General features: G+C 31.4%; 1 protein-coding gene across 1 annotated transcript in view; it reads right to left on the minus strand.

The window, feature by feature from the left end:
• Positions 1-15,593: 15,593 nt before the first annotated feature.
• LOC115889494 (probable cationic amino acid transporter) overlaps positions 15,594-19,703 on the minus strand; it is a 357,520-nt gene continuing 353,410 nt past the window's right edge. The window contains exons 15-17 of the mRNA XM_030909498.1: positions 19,380-19,529; positions 15,828-15,844; positions 15,594-15,755 (exon numbers count right to left, since the gene is read on the minus strand). Of these exons, the coding sequence (XP_030765358.1) occupies positions 15,694-15,755; positions 15,828-15,844; positions 19,380-19,529 (229 nt within the window). The 3' untranslated portion in view covers positions 15,594-15,693. The remainder of the gene's footprint in view (positions 15,756-15,827; positions 15,845-19,379; positions 19,530-19,703) is intronic.

The raw sequence follows: 19,703 nt of genomic DNA on the forward strand, positions 1-19,703 counted from the left end.
TTTTAATTAACAAAACAGGTTATAATGTAGGTTTTCAAAAAATAACAAAATATTTGTTTCTAAATATACAGAATCTCTCAATTTTTTCTAACTATTAATAATTCTCTTATTATTTCATGATATTAGCAATGATTTGAGTATAATGCGGATCGTGCGCACTTCGATCATACGGTATTTTAATACATATAATAAATAAAAGTGTTGGAAGAATCGCCATTTTATAAAAAGTTTATTTAATATCAATAATCACTGAACCAAAGCATCCATAGACACAGTACTACCGCATGATTGAAAAAAAAACGATGTCGAATTGGCGTGAAAGTGAACATGGATGACATTCCCCATATAATTCTACATACAGGGTGTTTCAAAAAACATGTGCCATGTCTGGTAAGGAGACTCCTCACGTAAAAATATGATTTATTTGTTCATATCAACATAGGGTAAAAGTTACTATATGTGCTACATATTTTAATACCTACTAAAAAAATGTGTCCATAAATTCATCAGGGACGTGCATATGGGTAATAACTGGAATATTAAAAAAAAACATGTGCATCGCTGACTTCTTTTCTTTTGATTTATTAAAATTGTGTAGGCCGTTTAATGCCAATTAAAAGCTATCTCTTCATATTTTGTCGAATTCGGCCTCCTTGATGAGATAAACGCAATTTTATTAATCACAATTAATAAAATTAATAAGATATATATTTTACCTAATTTGTTATTAAATATTATTACTATTAGTTGTTATTACTATTCCTGTAAACTATGCATTTCTATAGCCATGTTTCAAGGAACTTTTTTTCGTACTTTTTGATCAGGAATCAGTGAGTACTTATTTAAAACTATCGCAAGTTAATGTTCATGTTTTTCCGCAAGTTATTGTTTTCAATATTTACATATTTTCAACATAATGGTTGTTATTAGATTTGGATCAAGGCAAATTAATAAAATTGCGTTTATGTCATCAAGGAGAGCGGAATCGACTAAATATCAAGAGACAACTTTTAATCGACATTAAACTGCTTACATTATTTCGCTAACAAGAGAAGAAAAGTCAGTGGCGTACATGCTTTTTTTAGAAAAATATTCCAGCATTAAACGAGATGCACGTCCTTGGTGAATATGTCGACACTGTTTTAGCTTTAAAATATGTCGCATTTATAGTAACTTTTACTCTCAAAATTTCATTTAAAACGCTAAGAGTACTTGGAAAAAAATGAGAAATAAATCTTACTTTTACGTGAGTGATCTCCCCACGAGAGATGGCACATGTTTTTTGAAACACCGTGTATAAAATGACAGCGAAATTTTTTTTCATAGACATCGCTGACGCCGTATTTTTCTCGATAATATTGTATTTCATTATTTTTGTGAAATGATAATTTAGTGTTAAAGTTTAAAACTACATATTTATATATTTAATAAAATGATACATTTAACAAAACTATAAGTTCCATATAGTGGTTCTATTATTTAATGGTTTGTGGTTATATGAATAATAATAATACATCATTATTCATAAAATTTTGTTCTAAGGGCGACTCAAGAGAGTATTGTAAAATATTGTATAGTGATATAATTTATAAGAAAAATATTAAATAGATAATGTAGATATGTTAGAATTGTGATATTATCCCAAACAATTTCGAAAGTACGTATGAATCTAAACTTAGGTTTATACTTCTGTACAGCTGTACAGAAGGGGTTGGAACTTTTAGTGTTAGCACTGTTAGCAAAAATAGCAGAGTTAAACACTATATTCTATTGCTGCAAAAAAATGACAGTCGAAGAGGTCTAGTGTGTATTCCCAGTTTGCGAATAACCGCTAAGTCAAGTAATAACGGCTTGATTACCTCTTTTTTTAAAGTGTTGCAAATATACTTGAAAAAATGTTAGTGCTTATTTTAACAAGAAGGAAAAACGCAAAAGATTAAGAAGTAGTGGTACATTTCAACATTTTTAATAACTCATAATATAGACCTAAAATATAATGTACTGTTGTTAAATGAACAAAGAGAAAATACCCATCGCTTGTAAAGTACACAGGATAGTCAAGTCATACTAAATATCTAAAAATATCCGGAGAAGTCAATACTCATTATTCAATTAGGGGGGGTAGTTCAGTCATTGGGGATCAAAAAAGGAGTGTGCTTGGAAAAAAGTCCGGAAGTTTTGAAACTATGCAGGTTTATAGGTTTTGGGGTCCCTAACTAAAATCCATAAAATGCACATTTCCAGGCTTGCCGCCGGCGCGGCGCCGCCATCTTGCCAAGATGGCGCCCAAAATCGGTATTTTGTAAATATCTCGAAAACTATGCGTTTTTCGCAAAAATTTAAAGAGAGCAAAATTAAAGAGAATACTATTTCCTATAAAAAAGGTTCTATGAAAATTTTCGCTAAAGTCAACCGTTTAGACACAAAATATCTGGAAATTTTACAATTTTGCGTCAAGTATGATATAATATGTATAGTCGATTTTCCGAAATCAAATGTCGATTAGGGTTCACTAAAACTAGTTTTAGTTTAGTTTCTTCAATTTTGTCATAAAACAGTGGCGTATCATTAATTCGCTTATTAATTTATGAATAATTAATTGACGTGCTGGACCGCATTCATAGCGAACTTACCACCAGGTTCAGCATTGGTCTGGTTTTACCAAATATGCCGAATAATTGTGTTGGAAGAAAACAAAAACAGGCATTACTCCAGTCACAACGTTGACAGATCCAGCTCCAAAATCCTTATTGGCATTTTTATCCTGTAAATGCAAAGCCAACAACTATGGTAAAGCCTGCGGATGCAGAAAATCAGGATTAAAATGTTCAATGATTTGTGCATACTGCAATGGGAAATCCTGTGACAACGTCACTAAAGTGTCACTCGACGAATCCGATAAAGAGGAGTTGGACTTGCCTGTATATATCCCTCTGGCGGCTGAAGATGAAAAGTTGGACAAATTGAGAGACCACCCTGATGAGCCCAGCACAACAGACACGATCGACTTTGACATCAATGAGACAGGTCTGTCGGGCTTGTGCAGATAAGTTAAAGTTTTTAATTTACCTAGTGGAGTAGGCCTCCGGGGAGACCACGTTAAAATAAAAGCGCCATGTACTTTACCTCTTGGGTGGTGTGGAAACAAGTACATATTTTCAATAATTAAAATTAATTATTCATAAATTAATGAGCGAATTAATGATACGCCACTGTTTCATGACAAAATTGAAGAAACTAAACTAAAACTAGTTTTAGTGAACCCTAATCGACATTTGATTTCGGAAAATCGACTATACATTCATATATCATACTTTACTCAAAATTGTAAAATTTCCAGGGATTTTGTGCCTAAACGATTGACTTTAGCGAAAATTTTCATAGAACCTTTTTTATAGGAAAATGTAATGCGAAAAACGCATAGTTTTCGAGATATTTACAAAATACCGATTTTGGGCGCCATCTTGGCAAGATGGCGGCGCCGGCGGCAAGTCTGGAAATGTGCATTTTATGGATTTCAGTTAGCGACCCCAAAACATATAAACCTGCAAAATTTCAAAACTTCCGGTCTTTTTTCCAAGCAAAAATCCCCAATGACTGAACTAGGGGGAGATCATCAATCACTCATCTGCTAATGACAAACCACATTTTCGACATTGTCGACTTTACTTCATAGTCGACTTATTGTCGACTTGTCGAGGTCGTGAATATAAGTCGACGTGTCGATGCCAAACTCTGTCAATCAATCGTGATTAAAACTATAATTATAACCAAGTTAAATCAATTATGCTATTAAGGCTAATATGTGCTCAAGTTTAAAGTAAAATCTTCTGTTAGATTCTGGCGAAATAATGTGTTATTCAATTTTGATATAACATATATAAATCAAAACTTTCTAAGACATAGTTATGGTTTAATTTTTTTATAAAATTATAAGATTTGTATTTGTTAAAAAGTTACAATCTAGCCATAGGTTTATATCAAATACTATACGTTTAATGATATATCTTTCCCAAAAAATACACAAAAACTAATATTCACCCTGTAATTTGTAAGAAACGACAACTTTATCATTATTTACTAATATACTGTGTCTTATGTACTTCTATTTGCATACGACTAAACCTAAAATTCTACAAACCATTTCTAAATATAAAATTAGTATCACAATTTTCAAAATTAAGTTTATTATACATTGTGCTGAAGACGGAAATGTATATGTTATTTAAAAAGTAATATGTCATAAAAAAATAATTCCAAGCACTAATAAGTATTAGTGTTTTTTGCTTTAAGATTCTCGCTAATTTGATGGATTTTGAAAACTGATATTAATACTCAATATTAATATTGTTATGCGTAATACATGGTGAACCAAAGTCAAGTAAAATTATAAATATATTATATGCTGCTATTTGTGTTCATAATTTAAATTTTAATTTGTTTTACAAAATATTTGTGCAGACACAGATTACCTGATTTATTTGTTTGCAAATATCCGTAAAAGTGTAATTTTTAAGATACTTTTAGTATCTAAATGACATTTTACAACACTGTTAAAATAGAGTGTCCCGTTTTCCCAGTGTTTACAAAAAATAACTATTTTATTTTGTAGATTTTTAGGACTTTTTTCGAAAAAATGTAAATTTTTAATCTGTATAAATTGTTGTTAAAATCTCAAATATAAATTTAGATATGGAACTTTACCTGAACAATTGTTCATCCTGTATATACAGTGATTTGATTTAAAAAAAACGGAAGAGATATAATGCCTGAAATAATTATTTGCAACTAGTTTCCAAAAAGGATTCTGTATCTACAGGGTGTTTTAAAAAATATGTGCCATCTATAGTGAGGAAATTCATTACGTAAAAATAAGATTTATTTCTCATAGCAACACATAGGTCCGATTCTGCTTTGTTTCGTAACTACAGAGGATTAAAGTTTCCTTTTTTTTTTGGATTTATGATAATTTCCAATTATTTTTTCTAAGCGCCTATAGTAATTCAAACGACAAAAAAATGTCAGTGACGTATAGGTTTTTTTTAAATATTCCAGTGATAACACATATACTTTAACTCCCTGTAGCTACGAAACAACGCAGTATTGGACCTATGTTGAAATAAAAATAAATCGTATTTTAATGTGAGCAATCTCCTTACGGGAGATGGCACATGTTTTTTGAAACACCCCGTATAACAGAGATATCTTTAAAATGGATAAAATAATATAAGAAAAAACAAAATACTCGTAATAAGTTATCTACAATAATTATTATAAAAGTCTATTTTAGTGGTTCTTCTGACTTATTACTTTCTAAGTGATCTATATAGATAAATTATATATGTACATCTGGGTATATAACAGATTCTAAAAGATATAATCGTTGATAATACTTTGAATAGTTTATATTTTTAATGGTATAATTCAAAACACATAATAAACATTTCTAAAATAATTATTAGGTAAATGTATATAAATCTTTTAATTGCTAAACAATTTCTTGCATGGAATTATTGCTTAAAACAACAACAAATGGGTATAATATTAGAGTTAACCATGTACTAAACGCCGTAAAAAGTTTACATAAAAAAGCTGAATAAAAGTAATTTCAAATGTAACAGTTATGTAGGTATTATAATACTAAAATTTATATACGATTGAAAGAATTTCGGATTATAAGATATTTTATTTAATTATATCTTATTTAGTTTAGAATTAATCAGAACTTTCTTAATAATAAACATCCTCTATATATTTTTTCATATGGGGGTGTCCATTAATTACATGTGGCGTTTGTGAGAATTTTTTCCCCCATCTCTGATTTAGCCACTCTAAACCGTTGCTACATGCGCACAGTTCAGTAGTTCGTCTTCGCGCTAAGATTTTCGAACCAATAATGGAATCGGGGGAAAACCACTCGGGTTTCTAATTTTCGGGATCGGGATCACGTTTTGAAATCCCCGGATTAGAACCTATAATCCCGGGATCTCGGGATTAACCATCAGGATGAGAAATTTAAAATAAGAAATACTTAATAATAATAATAATGCAACTACATATATCAAGAAGAAAATTAGAAAAGACTTTTATTAAAATAGACAAAACAAAGTAACATTTATACAAATTTAGTAAGTAAAAAATACCATTCTTGTTACAAAAATATAAAATATGGCAAACACGGAAATATAACTTTAAGAGAAATAGAATTGCTCAATATGTATAATAAAAATAAGAAAAACATCATATTTACGGCATATATTGAGAAATGTAAAATACCCACGTCTTACAACTAATAGTTAAGGGTAAAATTGAAGGAAAAAGAGGTCCCGGCAGGAGGAAACTATATTGGTTGAGGAACATCAGAAATTGGACACACCTAACTTTTGAAGAACTTATAAGGAAAGCCGAGAATCGTGAATATTTTGTCAATGTGATCGCCAACCTTCACGAAAGAGACGGCACGTAAAGAAGAAGAATATTGACGTTCTGCTTAGAATAATTAAATTATGATGTTTGAAAGACTTAAGACTAATCATTTTCGATTGAGAATTTAATTTTTATTTGAGATTTTACAGATCCCGGGATTTAATATCGGGATTTCGGGGATAAACATATACCGGGATCCCGGTTTGGAAACCCTAGGGACCACATATTCGATATATCAATACTAAATAACTTTACATCTAATCATATATTTTAGTAAACAGGGTGCTACAAATTCGAGGTACGAACATTGTTATCTCGGTAAGCGTAATAGATACGAACACGTTAAATTGAGACAAAGTTGCGTTTTGGGATGTTCACCAACATGCAATTAAAAAAGTTTTTAGAAAATCAAAATACTAATTACACATTCTCATAGCCACTTTATTAGGGCTATCTGATAGTATTTTTAGATTTTCAAATTAGCTGATAATATGTGAGATACAGAGGCCTTAATTTTTTTAAATATTGACCTGCATTTTTGTCTTGGTGTACCTTTTCTTGGTGTTCTTGCTGTATGTTGTTATGGCTGGACTCAAAACTGACGTTCAGAGTACATATTGACAAAACGTTGTTAAAACGCATATCAGGGGTCCCAAACACTCCAAAAGGCGTATTTTGACAAGTGTGGTACATTCGCAATTACTGTATGCAGCACCGGCATGGCATACTATAACGCAAAATAAAAAACAACTGCAAAAACTTATAAGAGTGCAGAGAACAATATGCATCAGAGTTTGCTGTGCATAAAGAACAATATCTGGTGAAGGTGCTTGCGTTGTAGCTGATTGAATTCCTTCAATAGAGCTTCTACTAAAAGAAAGATATGCAACTTACTGTGGCAAGAAGCCCGAAGTAAAATGATTACTGAGTAGCAAAATAAATGGAAAAATGGTAAACATGGCAGATGGACACGTAAACTTATCCCGAACATTGAAAAGTGGATTACTAGAGGCTACGGAGAAGTAGACTAGTACATATAATGCAAGAGTTGTCGGGTCATGGGTGCTTTGGTAAATATCTCTTTGTTCGAAAAAAAAAAGACCACACCTCATTGTATAAAGGGTTGTTCACCACATACAACACGGAGTATTGTAGCTAAACGATTAGATTTTTACAAATTGTAAGTTTTGGGTTCGTTGAAGGACTATTAGAGCTACAATTTAAAAATATTTTTACAAGATACAGAGTGTCCCAAATAAATAAAACATATCAAAGTTGTATTTTTTAAATAGAACACCCTGTATATTATTACATTTTTAGATTCTACGATTAAAATAAAGATAAATTTGATTAAGGTTTACTGCACTTAAACCTTACCGTTTTTAAAATATTTTCAATTTTGCAAAATTGCAGTAAAAATGTTAAGGCTTCATTTCTCCGAAAGTATCAAAGTTTTTAATGCTAAATATTTACTGAAGTTTATTTATTGATCAGTTATTGTGCTGCAATAATAAAAATTATACTATCTTATACAGAGTGTTTAAAAATTTATTTTAAATAATTACTAGCTTTAAATGGCAATAACTTGTTTAATTTAAATGGAATACCCAGTATATTTTATGATAATCAGATGCACAATTTAATTGTCTATCAAATTGTATTATACCATTTTTTACCTATCTCTTCAAGTTTCAGTAGAAAATGCATTTTCTTGTAATTTAGAACTAATTTATCAATATACCCATGGAATACTGACATTTTAGATTATTTTTAAAGATGTACCAAATTTTTAAAGGGTGCAGACACTAATATTGTCGATATAGTTTGATTATTTCATTAAAAAATATTAAAAAAAACCTGTTTAAATATTTGTTACAGAGGACCAATTAATATGATTCCAGTATTCAATCTACATTAATTGACTGTTCGCGTTGATTAATAATATTTGCTCCAAACACTAAAAAATGAATTTTGTATGTGTATTAGACAGTGTGGCAAAAAGTAACACCTTAAAAATGATATTTCATTTTTTGACAAATGTTTATAACAACAGAGACGTTCATTTTCATAACTTATTATTATATTGATTTCTGATTCAAATCCACATTTATTAAGAATAATTTATTAACTAACACAATTAAGAATGTAATTAATTAGTATTTGAGCGGAAATAATGGTGGAATATTTAACTAATTATATAATCTTTTATAAAGATTTAAATAGTTTCCTATTTGCAGACAAATGGGCTAGTAATATTACCGTTTTGCTAAAAACGATAATATTGCTAGCCTGTACATTTTGTACAATTGTTGCTTTAAAAACAATCTAAAATATGTCAATATTCCAGGGGTATATTGATAAATGATGTCTAAGTTATAAGAAAATGCATTTTCTATGAAAACTTGAAGGGATAGGTAAAAAGTGGTATAACACAATTCGATAGACAATTAAATTGTGCATCTGATTCTCCTAAATATACAGGGCATTCCGTTTAAATTAAACAAGTTATTGCCGTTTAAAGCTAGAAATTATTTAAAATAAATTTGTAGACACTCTGTATCAGGTAGTATTATTTATATTATTGCAACACAATAACTGATCAATAAATAAACTTCAGTAAATATTTAGTATTAAAAACTTTGATACCCTCGGAGAAATGAAGCCTTAAAATTTTTACTGCAATTTTACAAAATTGAAAATATTTAAAAAACGGCAAGGTTTAAGTGTAATAAACGTTAATCAAATATACCTTTATTTTAATCGTAGAAACTAAAAATGTAATAATATACAGGGTGTTCTTCAGGGTGATATTTTTTACTTATTTGGGACACTCTGTATCTTGTAAACATATTTTTAAATTGTAGCTCTAATAGTCCTTCAACGAACCCAAAACTTACAATTTGTAAAAATCTAATCGTTTAGCTGCAACACTCCGTGTCGTATGTGGTGAACAACCCTGTATATTGTCATGTCGAAGATGATGCAGAACATACTTTATTTGAATGCCTTAGATGCAAGATAGAAAAAAAGTGTTCAACATAGGAAATGTAGCAAATAGCTTAGTTGACGGGGAAAATGCCTGGGACAAAGTTACAATGATTATAAGACATATTATTAAAAATAAAGAGAAGGGGGGGAGTCCCAGATGATGCTAAGTCTGATAGAAGAAGATTAAGGACAACGGCCGCGGCCGGATTGAAGAAATGCGAAAGAGGAATCCAATGCGGTTCTGTGGCAGGGCAGAAGAGGTTTTTTTAACCGGTAGGAATCCGGCACTACCCTTTCTGGGTGTCTCATGCAAGATTGATTTTTTCCCTCCTCAACAAAAAAAAAAGCGGGGTGGGGGTGGGTCATTACTTAAAATCAATATATCCCAACATTTATAATAAAGAGTACAAAATGTATTCGGAAGTATAAGAAGATCTGTTCATAGAGCTATAAATAAAATTGAACGAAAAGTAAATTTGTGCAATAGGGATGGTGATAACCCCAAGAACAGTTAACCTAATAGGACTGCTCAATCAGCCAAAAGTGTCCGCCAGGTGCATGCGAAAACTACTCGCTTTGTGACGTCATTGTCGCCCTTGTCATGGTTATTAGTCCTTATCCGGCAACCAATAATACACATACGTGCATTATTGGTTACCGAATGCAAAACGTTCATTATTTAGTTTATTTATTTAAACACCTTATATGTATGCAGTATAGAAAATTAACTGTATAAATCGAATTAAATACTCGGATAATGCATTTTTAAGAACAGCAGTTCCCAGCATCACCTTTTGCAGGCATTCTTTTTAGAGTACTTTCATATTTTGCTTTAAAATAATTAATAAACAAAATCGTGGGTACTTAGTATGCACTTTCTCACAATCCACAACACAAAATGAACGTATTTATACACTCTATAGCTCTAAAAACTATAAAGACACCTTTTTCACATTTAAAATTGACAAAATAATTAACTCAAAATTTCTCAGCTGTTATTTTTATAAGTTTACCATAGGTAACTAATAATACACACTATCATGACAAGGCCACGAAGGCTTTGACAAGGACTACAATGACGTCACAACTGTCAGCTGAAGCGCGGGAAGAGGCGAACGTACGTCTTATGAGGATGAGCAGTCCTATTATGGTAACCTTTTCAAACATGTAGAGCATTAGAAACTAGTTTGTAGAAGTTGATTTGTTTATAATAACTAGGATTAATATTATGCATATTATTAGATCGTACACGGAGAGTTCAAATTCATAATAAAAAAAGTTAAAAATAATATCTTCAATTTGCTGACCTGGATATTATTTATTTGAATCTTGCAATAGGCCCGATTTTTCTTATTCAATGCTAATTAGCGCTGATCAATATTGTTGCGGTGAATATAATCAGATTAAATAATTTAAAAAAACAGAGTCTGACTTGAAATTATTTTAAATAATAATTAAATAATTTTGTTGTTGTTAGTAACTTAACAAAAAAAACAAACAAAAAAAAGTATGAAGCGTGGCATATCATTGTATTCAGGAAACCGAGTTCTTTCAAAACCTGAAATAAAAAGTGCAGATCCGTATTTAAAAAAAATTAAATTGGCCTCTGTATCTCACAAATTATCAGCTAATTTTAAAATCGAAAAATACTATCAGATAGCCCTAATAAAGTGGCTATGAGAATGTGCAATTAGTATTTTGATTTTCTAAAAAATCCGTTTCTTCCAAAAAACACATCAAACATTGAAATTTTTAAAATTCTTTTTATGGAATCTTGGTGAACATTTTAACCATTTTCGTATGTATTACGGTTTCCGAGGTACCAATGCTCGTACCTCGAATTTGTAGCAATCTGTTCCTATAGAGGAACTGTGTTAGCATTCGGCATATTTTAATCTAGAATCATGTTTTACTTTAAATTGAAAAAAAAATCTCACATTTTTACCCTGAAAAAAATTAGGTAATAATTGCCAAAAATTAGGTAATAATTGCCGAAAATTATGTAATAATTGTCGATTCCTTCACGTATTTAATGGACGCCCACTAACAGACTAATTAAATGTTGCTATAAGAAACAAATATAGCTTACATTCATATATCTTACAGAATCACATGACTTCAAACCAATAAATATTAATAAGATTATTTTACAAAAAATTTCTCACTTAACATTAAGGTTTAAAATTAGATATCCTATCTAGTTATTTAGTTTAGGGTTTTTAATCACTAGTTAGTCCTGAATATATTACTAACCTTTGGTAAAATACTCTTAAATATACGTTTTTATAATATACTTCTTTCTTTTTATTTATTTCAACTTCTATAATTTGAATAATTGCCGATATCGATGTTTGTGTTTTAAATTTAATAAATTATCTTTTCATTAAAAAAATACATTTAATAAAAAATTGTAATTGCATTAAGTTATAAGTTCTCTGAGTATATAATTTATATTTATAAGTGTAGAAAAAAGAAAAAATATATCATTACAGAAATGAAATTAGTAGATATAATTCTCCATAAATGAGAAAAAAAAAACCGTACCTCTATTGCCTTTACACATATTTTCTATCAGCTACGAATAAAATATGATATCTTCTCCATTTACAATATATTTTTCATCTATATCAATATTATCACAACCATATAATTTATTTTATATATATTTAATATATAAAGGGAGTCCCTCTGAGAATATTTTCAAATAATACACAATGGTGAATGCTATTGGGATAAAATATTCCAAATTTATAGAGTTTTGCCGGAACTAGATTTCAACTGATTATACTAAATTAGAAACCCTACATGCTTTCATACACTGTTCACTGGTACAGCCATCTAGATGAAAGTTTTTCAAAATTTGTTCCAAAAGTGTTTTTCAAAATTTGGTTAATATGCCCATTTTTTAGCAATTTGTTACTTTGAAAGTTAAATTTCCTTGTAAGTTTTAATCGAATTCACTATATCGTTGAAGTAAAATTTGGCAATAAATAAAAATAAAGTCCCTTATAATGCCGACGTTATTTTGTATATCATTTTAAGTAAAATGTTTTTAAATTATACGGAAATTATTATTTTAATAATGCAAAAAAACGCAACAGAGAAATTTTTTTTTGTTAAATTTAAAGTGTTATGTTTTTGTTATTTTTAGCTCTATTTGCATGAATTTTCTAGCAAACTGTACATAATTATATCAGCTTTAATTCAGTTTAATAATATATAATAAATAAACTCAGTTTTTTGTAAACTTTAGTAATTGGCAAATTATACAGGGTTAATCAAGGGGTTGTTTTCTTATTCTAACTTTAAAACATCCTGTGCAATAATTTCGTGTGTAAATTTTCCTAAAATATAATTTTACGGTTAGAACCATGTCTCCTGAACATTTTGTTTTTTGGATCATGTCAATGCGTGCTTTGGTTAATTTTTAAGAGCGAAATGAACTGATCACGATCAATTTGCAATTTTTTTAGTTATCATTACTTTTGATGTAATTTTTTAAAAAGACGAGATGGTTTTGGTGACTATTGTCGTAACGTCATATTACGTTGTATCGGATACTCTATACTAAATTAAAAAAAACGTTAAAGACTGACGATACAGTCCTGGTTTTAATAAACATTAATAACGATAACAGTACTAACAATATTCAGGAAAACATCTGTAATACTGAAGTATAAAAACAGAAAAAAAATTGTAAAAAATACCCTAATACTTTGTATTTCTTCCCCTGGCTGCTATAATTGCTGGTACGTTCGTTCATACTGTCATTGAGGCTGCATATATCATACTGCGTTATGTTTTCCCATTCTTCTTTAAGGACCAAGCGAAGTTCATTTAATGAAGCTGGTAACGCTTCGCGACCTTTAAAGGTACGCGCACACTGACCAGAGCCAGATGCGCCGCACTCGCCGCATCGACCGAAGAAAAATATTGTTTGTGTTACTTTCAATGAAGGTGCGCACACTAGCCAGAGCCGCACGAATCGCATCGACGAAAATGCAGCCAGCATTGTTGGGTCAGAATGATTTTCGATAAATGCCGCTAGTGCTGCTGACGTCACACGCAATTCCTTCCACTCTACGTAGGTAGCCGAAGAGGATATTAGAAATTCAATTTGCTAAGAAAGTTCGTAAATTTTTTATGGCTCATATTGAAAAATGTTTGGTTCATCCTCACTTAAATATGGAAATAATGTGGATATTTGCAAATATTGTGAACCTATAACTTTCGATTCTTTCTCGTGATTTCCTCTTCTTCTATTAGCAAGGAGCTTATAATTATTTCTTGTTCGTTGTAATTCATTGTCGAGAAAATTTAAAAAAACACGCTTATCATCGCAGACAGAACTCCGGAAGCGACTGGTGAGAAATTCGATTGGCAAATACGGGTGTATTAAGGTGCCTATTCCGAATGAACGAACGAACGAGCGAGCGAACGAATGGAATTCGGTATATTTGGACGGTGGACCGAACGCATGCGGTCGTTCGTTTGTTCGTTCGCTCGGCCATCCGTTTCGAGTTGGTACATCAAAGGCGTTGGCAAACGAATGGGTTAAGCTGTTTTCGTTTGGTTCTAAAATCCGGTCCCGTCCATACTACTACCGAACGAACGAATGAACATTCGTTCGGATAGTGAATACGCACCTTAAGGGTACACTCACACGGATGACTTTACAGCGACTTTTGAAACACAAAAATGTGGTCGCCTCTGGAGAGTAACGGATTTAAATGGAAATCCGGTGAAGCGCTGACACGGGCGACAAACTGCAGTCGGTTTCGGCGACTGTCGCCGTGCGTGGTCGATACCGTCCACATAATTGTCGTCGGCCAGTAGTGAATCCAACTCACACGGATGTATTTTTCGACGACGGCGACGCGACAACAACAACACAACTGGACCAGATGATGGCCAGACCGACTTTTATTATAGTAAATTATATTATAGTATCTTATCTATATATGATGCCGACTCCAGTCATACCTTTACATTACTTTTGCATTACCTCTGTTGCCTGCGTATTGAACGCTTCTTCTTAAAAAGTGGATGAAGATTTCGACACGGAACTCTTTATAGAGGAAATCCGCCTTCTTCTTTGCATTTGGGACTACACAAAAGATACATACAGCAATAGAATTGAAAAATCCATGCCATGGGAGACATTGTGCACCAAATTTTATAACAATTTTGAAGATAAAGAAAAAAAAAGAGAAAAATGAGAAAACGAGTGTGGTAGGTGTGTTGACTGAATGAAAAATTTAGTTGTGGTTGGGGTGTCGTCCATCAACTCACACGGGCGACTTCTCGACGACATTTTTGTCGCGCAGTTGTGGTTGTAACGTCGTCGATAGCTGCGACAGCTTAAACACCGTTTTGTCGTTGGAAAGTGGTCCGTGTGAGCGTAGCCTTAGAGGCAAAAAGAAACAAAATAGCGAATAATGCGGCGCGTGTGGCGCGTTCGGTACGGCTCAGTGTGCGCGACAAGAATACAACTGCGATTCGTGCGGCGAGTGCGGCTCTGGTCAGTGTGCGCGTACCTTAACCTTCCTGCCAAGCATTTCCCAAACGTCGAACATGATGGGCAGTTCATACTGTTCATAGTAGTATATAGTTCACAATAACCACCAAAGCTGCCTTGTTATTGAAAAAAAACTTCAAAAATAAGTTATAGTTGAAAAAATTGCAAATTGTTGGTTTCAAGTCCATTTCGCTCTTAAAAATTAACCAAGACATGATCCAAAAAATAAAATGCTCAGGAGACATGGTTCTGACCCTAAAATTACATTTCAGGAAAATTTAGAGACGAAATTATTGCACATGGTGTGTCAAAGTTAGGGTAAAAAACAACCCCTCGATTATCCCTGTATAATATGCCAAATACTAAAGTTTATAAAAAAAAACTGAGTTTACAAATTAAAGTTGATATAATTATATACAGCTTGCTAAAAAATTCATGAAAATAGGGCTAAAATTAACAAAAATAAAGTAGTTTAAATTTGACTGAGGCTGAGTGTATATGGATTTTATTTAAAAATAACGAAGGTGATTTAAAAATTCTTAGATTTTTCCTAAATGGGCTTATTGTTATACAGGGTGAATCAATTTCCAGAGGGACGTCCTGTATTACTAACCATTTTTTACGAATGTAGCATTATTTTTTATTTCGTCAAACAGTTTCAGCAATTATTCAATTATTTGAACTATCTATAATGTAAAAATACTCAACAAGAACAACAAAATCGTCTTTTAGTATTCATTCTCATTATTCCATTGTACAAACTAGTCATCCCAAGTGGGAAAAGCTGTGGGATCGCTTACGAACAAACTACTTCCAGTCGTACCTGACGTGGTATCACCAAATGGTTTACTTCCAGAAGATGTACCAGTTCTTAGATTGCTTGTTACCTTTTGACTCTTGTTAATGACCGATCTGAAAATAGAAAGAAAATATGATGATATGAAAATATTATAGCACGATCTTTGTCTGCCAACCCCGAGCTCAGAACTAGTTAAAGGCTAAATACTGTACAATGCCAAGAAAATGTACAGGGTGGGTCAAATTCGACGCTTTTAAATGGAAACACCCTTTCTATAGGAGATAGACGAAAACTAATATCGGTGTCTGGAGCTCAATTTTTGTCAAAAACATGATGGTGAAAACCGCATATCGATATCTGTTACTGTTTCGGAATTACGTGTTTTCAAAAATATGCATTTTTAACAAATCGCTGTAACTTTTTTGCTATGGAAAATTTTGTATTTTTATGAAAACATTTCCAAAGCACCTTTTTACGTAGAATTTAATGGTTTAAGTATAATTTTTTTAAAATTAATAATTTAAGAATTATCAACAGAAAATTTGATTTTTTATATGAGACACCCTGTATATCTGTAATTTATTGAAAATAATTTAAAATTACCTTTCCAAAAATATAACACACTTGATATTATGCTCGATTCCTCTTCGAGATATAGAGTATACGAAAATTCGCCCGCTTTAATTAAGTAGGCTTTGAATGGCACCGGCTGTGATGCAAAAAAATTCTAGCTGTGAGCATCAATTAAAACGAAAATAATATTTGCTATGAGAGATGCAGAATTTTATAACAATTTAAAATATATTTAACCAACATCAACACATTTAAACTATATCTGATAACAATAAAAATAAATACCAAACCAAGACATGAGATTTTGCTGCAGGTGTTCGACCGTCTTCTGTTATATCGACCATCTTCTGTTATGGACAGACGGGGCCGTTTCTGAACATTTCTCGCGGAATTCCTTAACTCAGTGGGGGTGAGAGACTCCCTCTCATAACTGCTAAGTAAGTATTTCTAATTCTTGTCTAGATTATACGGAAGAATAAGGAACCTTTATTCTTCCGCAAATATATCTATAGGATTAGATCCATGGGCACTAAGTCAGGTGGCCTCGACGGCCAACGGCTGGGATCTTGGTTAGCTATTCAATTATTCTTGAAAATGGCTGCAAAAATTTGCTGATAACTTTAGCGTTCTGAGGAGGTGCCTCTTCTTGCTGGAAAAATATCGTTTCGAGTTCCATTAAGGGCATATCATCAATAAGGGGTCCAAAGCCTACTAGTTAAAAGTGGAGAACTTTTAAAAATTCTGTATTTCGAAGGGGAATATAACAAAATATCAAGTGTGCTATATTTTTGGAAAGGTAATTTTAAATTCTTTTCGGTTAATTAAAAATATAGAGGGTGTCCCAAATAAAAAATCAATTTTATTGATAACTAACTGACTTAAATTATTAATTTTAAAAAAAATATACTTATACCATTAAATTCTACGTAAAAAGGTGCTTTGGAAATGTTTTCATAGAAATGCAAAGTTTTCCATAGCAAAAAAGTTACAGCGATTTGTTAAAAATGCACATTTTTGAAAAACGAACTTTGAGTTACGGGGTACTCCTAAACGGTAACAGATGCGGTTTTCACCATCATGATTTTGATGAAAATTGAGCTCCAAACACCGATATTAGTTTTCGTCTATCTGCTATAGAAAAGGGTGTTTCCATTTAAAAGCGTCGAATTTGACCCATCCTGTACAATCATCTGCCTTTTAATATCAAGTCACTTTCATTCTTTCCCGCATTTCGCAAAACTCTGAAATCATACTTACTGGTAAACGACTTTTTTTTTTGATATTTAATCATGAACAATTTTTGAATTTTAAAATTTGATCATCTCACACACTGGTTAAAGGTCTAGTATTTAATATTTTATAACTCTTACATGATTTTATCCATTTACAATTTTCCTTTTGTATAATTTTATTGATAGGCCTGTGTTCTACAATGTCCATGTATGTTTTATTTGTAATTTTAATGACGTAAATTTTTTTGAATTGATTTGTATTGTATGATATTTTTTTATTATTTGTATATTTTTTTGTGCTTTTGTTTGTTGTGTAAATGTTTTGTCGATGAAGCTATTTTGGCTTATTGTACAATAAAGCGTTGTTTATTTATTTATAAAAATGATTCATGTAAAAATATGAAATTCTTAATAATACTAAATAAATACTTATACAATAATTATAATGATATACAGGGTATGTCATTATTGCGCCTCTCATAGGACGCAGAGTCTCCAATGTGAACAGGAGTTTATATGGAAATGAAATTTTGAGAACATATGAACGTTAATTGAAAGCATTTTATAAAAATATATAAAGTTCTACAGGGTGTCCCCAAAAAAAGTTATGCATCAAAGTTTGTTTTTTTGTAATGGAACGTCCTATATATATTACAATAATTTCTCTAATGTTGTCGACAATAGCTGGTCGAGTTTTGTAAACACTGTCTATAACATACCTCAATTAAAAAAGTCAAGACTAGATAAATTAGGAATATTTAAGGTCTATTAAATGGCGGATGCACACTGTAGTCACCAACTAATAGAATCATATCAATTTCCTCTGATGTATGTGTTTCCATTTTTGGCAAGTTTCTGCAGATTTTTTTTATTTTGTCTGATACACAATGATAACTAGTTGTTAAAGTTGAACTAATTTCACAGCTATCTTGAAGTAACGTTATACGTATCACAGCTACCTAGATTTTATCAAATAATAAAGATCTACTGATACTAAATCATAAAAATGAAAATATTTAGGAAAATCTTTGTTTGAGGGTTAGGCAATCTTTATAGTATTTTGAAGAGACATGAATTCCCCCATTGAATATCCAAATAATATACTGGATATTTCATCTAAAATAAAAGAGTAGTTTTTAGTATTAATTTTATCTTACCTTGTATAACTTTTTGGGCCAAATTTTTATTTGATTTAAAGTTCAATCCTTATTTTAACTACGTATTGGGCTATACCGGGTAAATTTGTATTTAGGTAACTTTTATTGAAATTTAAAAATTGTTCTTCATTTTAAGAAAATGTTAAATATGTCAAAAACCTTATAATTGTGTAATGAAACTCACCTTTATTTTTCTCCTAGAATCCGAAAATCGATTAATATAAACACAACTTTGATGTGTAACTTTTTATGGGGACACCCTGTAAAACTCTCTATATTTTAAAAAAATGCTCTAAATTAACCTACATGTGCTCACAAAATTTCATTTCAATACAAACTGTCGCGTCGTTCTCCTTGGAGCCTCCGCGTCGTATGAGAGAATCGTCACCTTGTAAAATAAAAATTTAGTATGTCGGAAAATCATGGGAGAAGTGTGTAGGTCCACAAGAGACTTGTAGAAAAATAAAAAATAGTTTTAAGAAGATAAATAACATCAGCGTAGCCCCCTAGGAAGTTGATTAAACATCAGACACAAATTTCGCTAATCGATGGTCATCAATGATTTTTACATTGTCTGTAATAATTATAATTATACGTCTACAATATTTTTTTCTTGTCTATCAAAAAAATGTTTAAAAATATCTCGTATTTATTATTGCTTATTGGATTTTCAGATATTTTTGTACCTGGTATTGTTCGTTTCCACATTATACTGTTGTTCTACTTGATACTGAGGTTGGCCCCAAGGATTGTTTTGCGGTTGTGGTGGTAGAGCCCAAGAAGGGGTGTGATCCCAACTGGTATTTGGATTCCAGTCGTATGTAGCTTGGTCTTGGCTGTAATGAAGATATATAGATAGTGTTACTAGTTTTATACTTTATGTATTATTATACAGGGTGCCACAAACTCAAGGTACGAGCATTGATATCTCGGAAACCGTAATAGATACGAAGATGGTTAAATTGGAGCAAAGTTGCACTTTCGGATGTTCATCAAGATGCCATCGAAAA

This window comes from Sitophilus oryzae, unplaced genomic scaffold (assembly GCF_002938485.1).
Source record: "Sitophilus oryzae breed Bouriz unplaced genomic scaffold, Soryzae_2.0 scaffold_815_pilon_pilon, whole genome shotgun sequence".
Classification (NCBI taxonomy): domain Eukaryota; kingdom Metazoa; phylum Arthropoda; class Insecta; order Coleoptera; family Curculionidae; genus Sitophilus; species Sitophilus oryzae.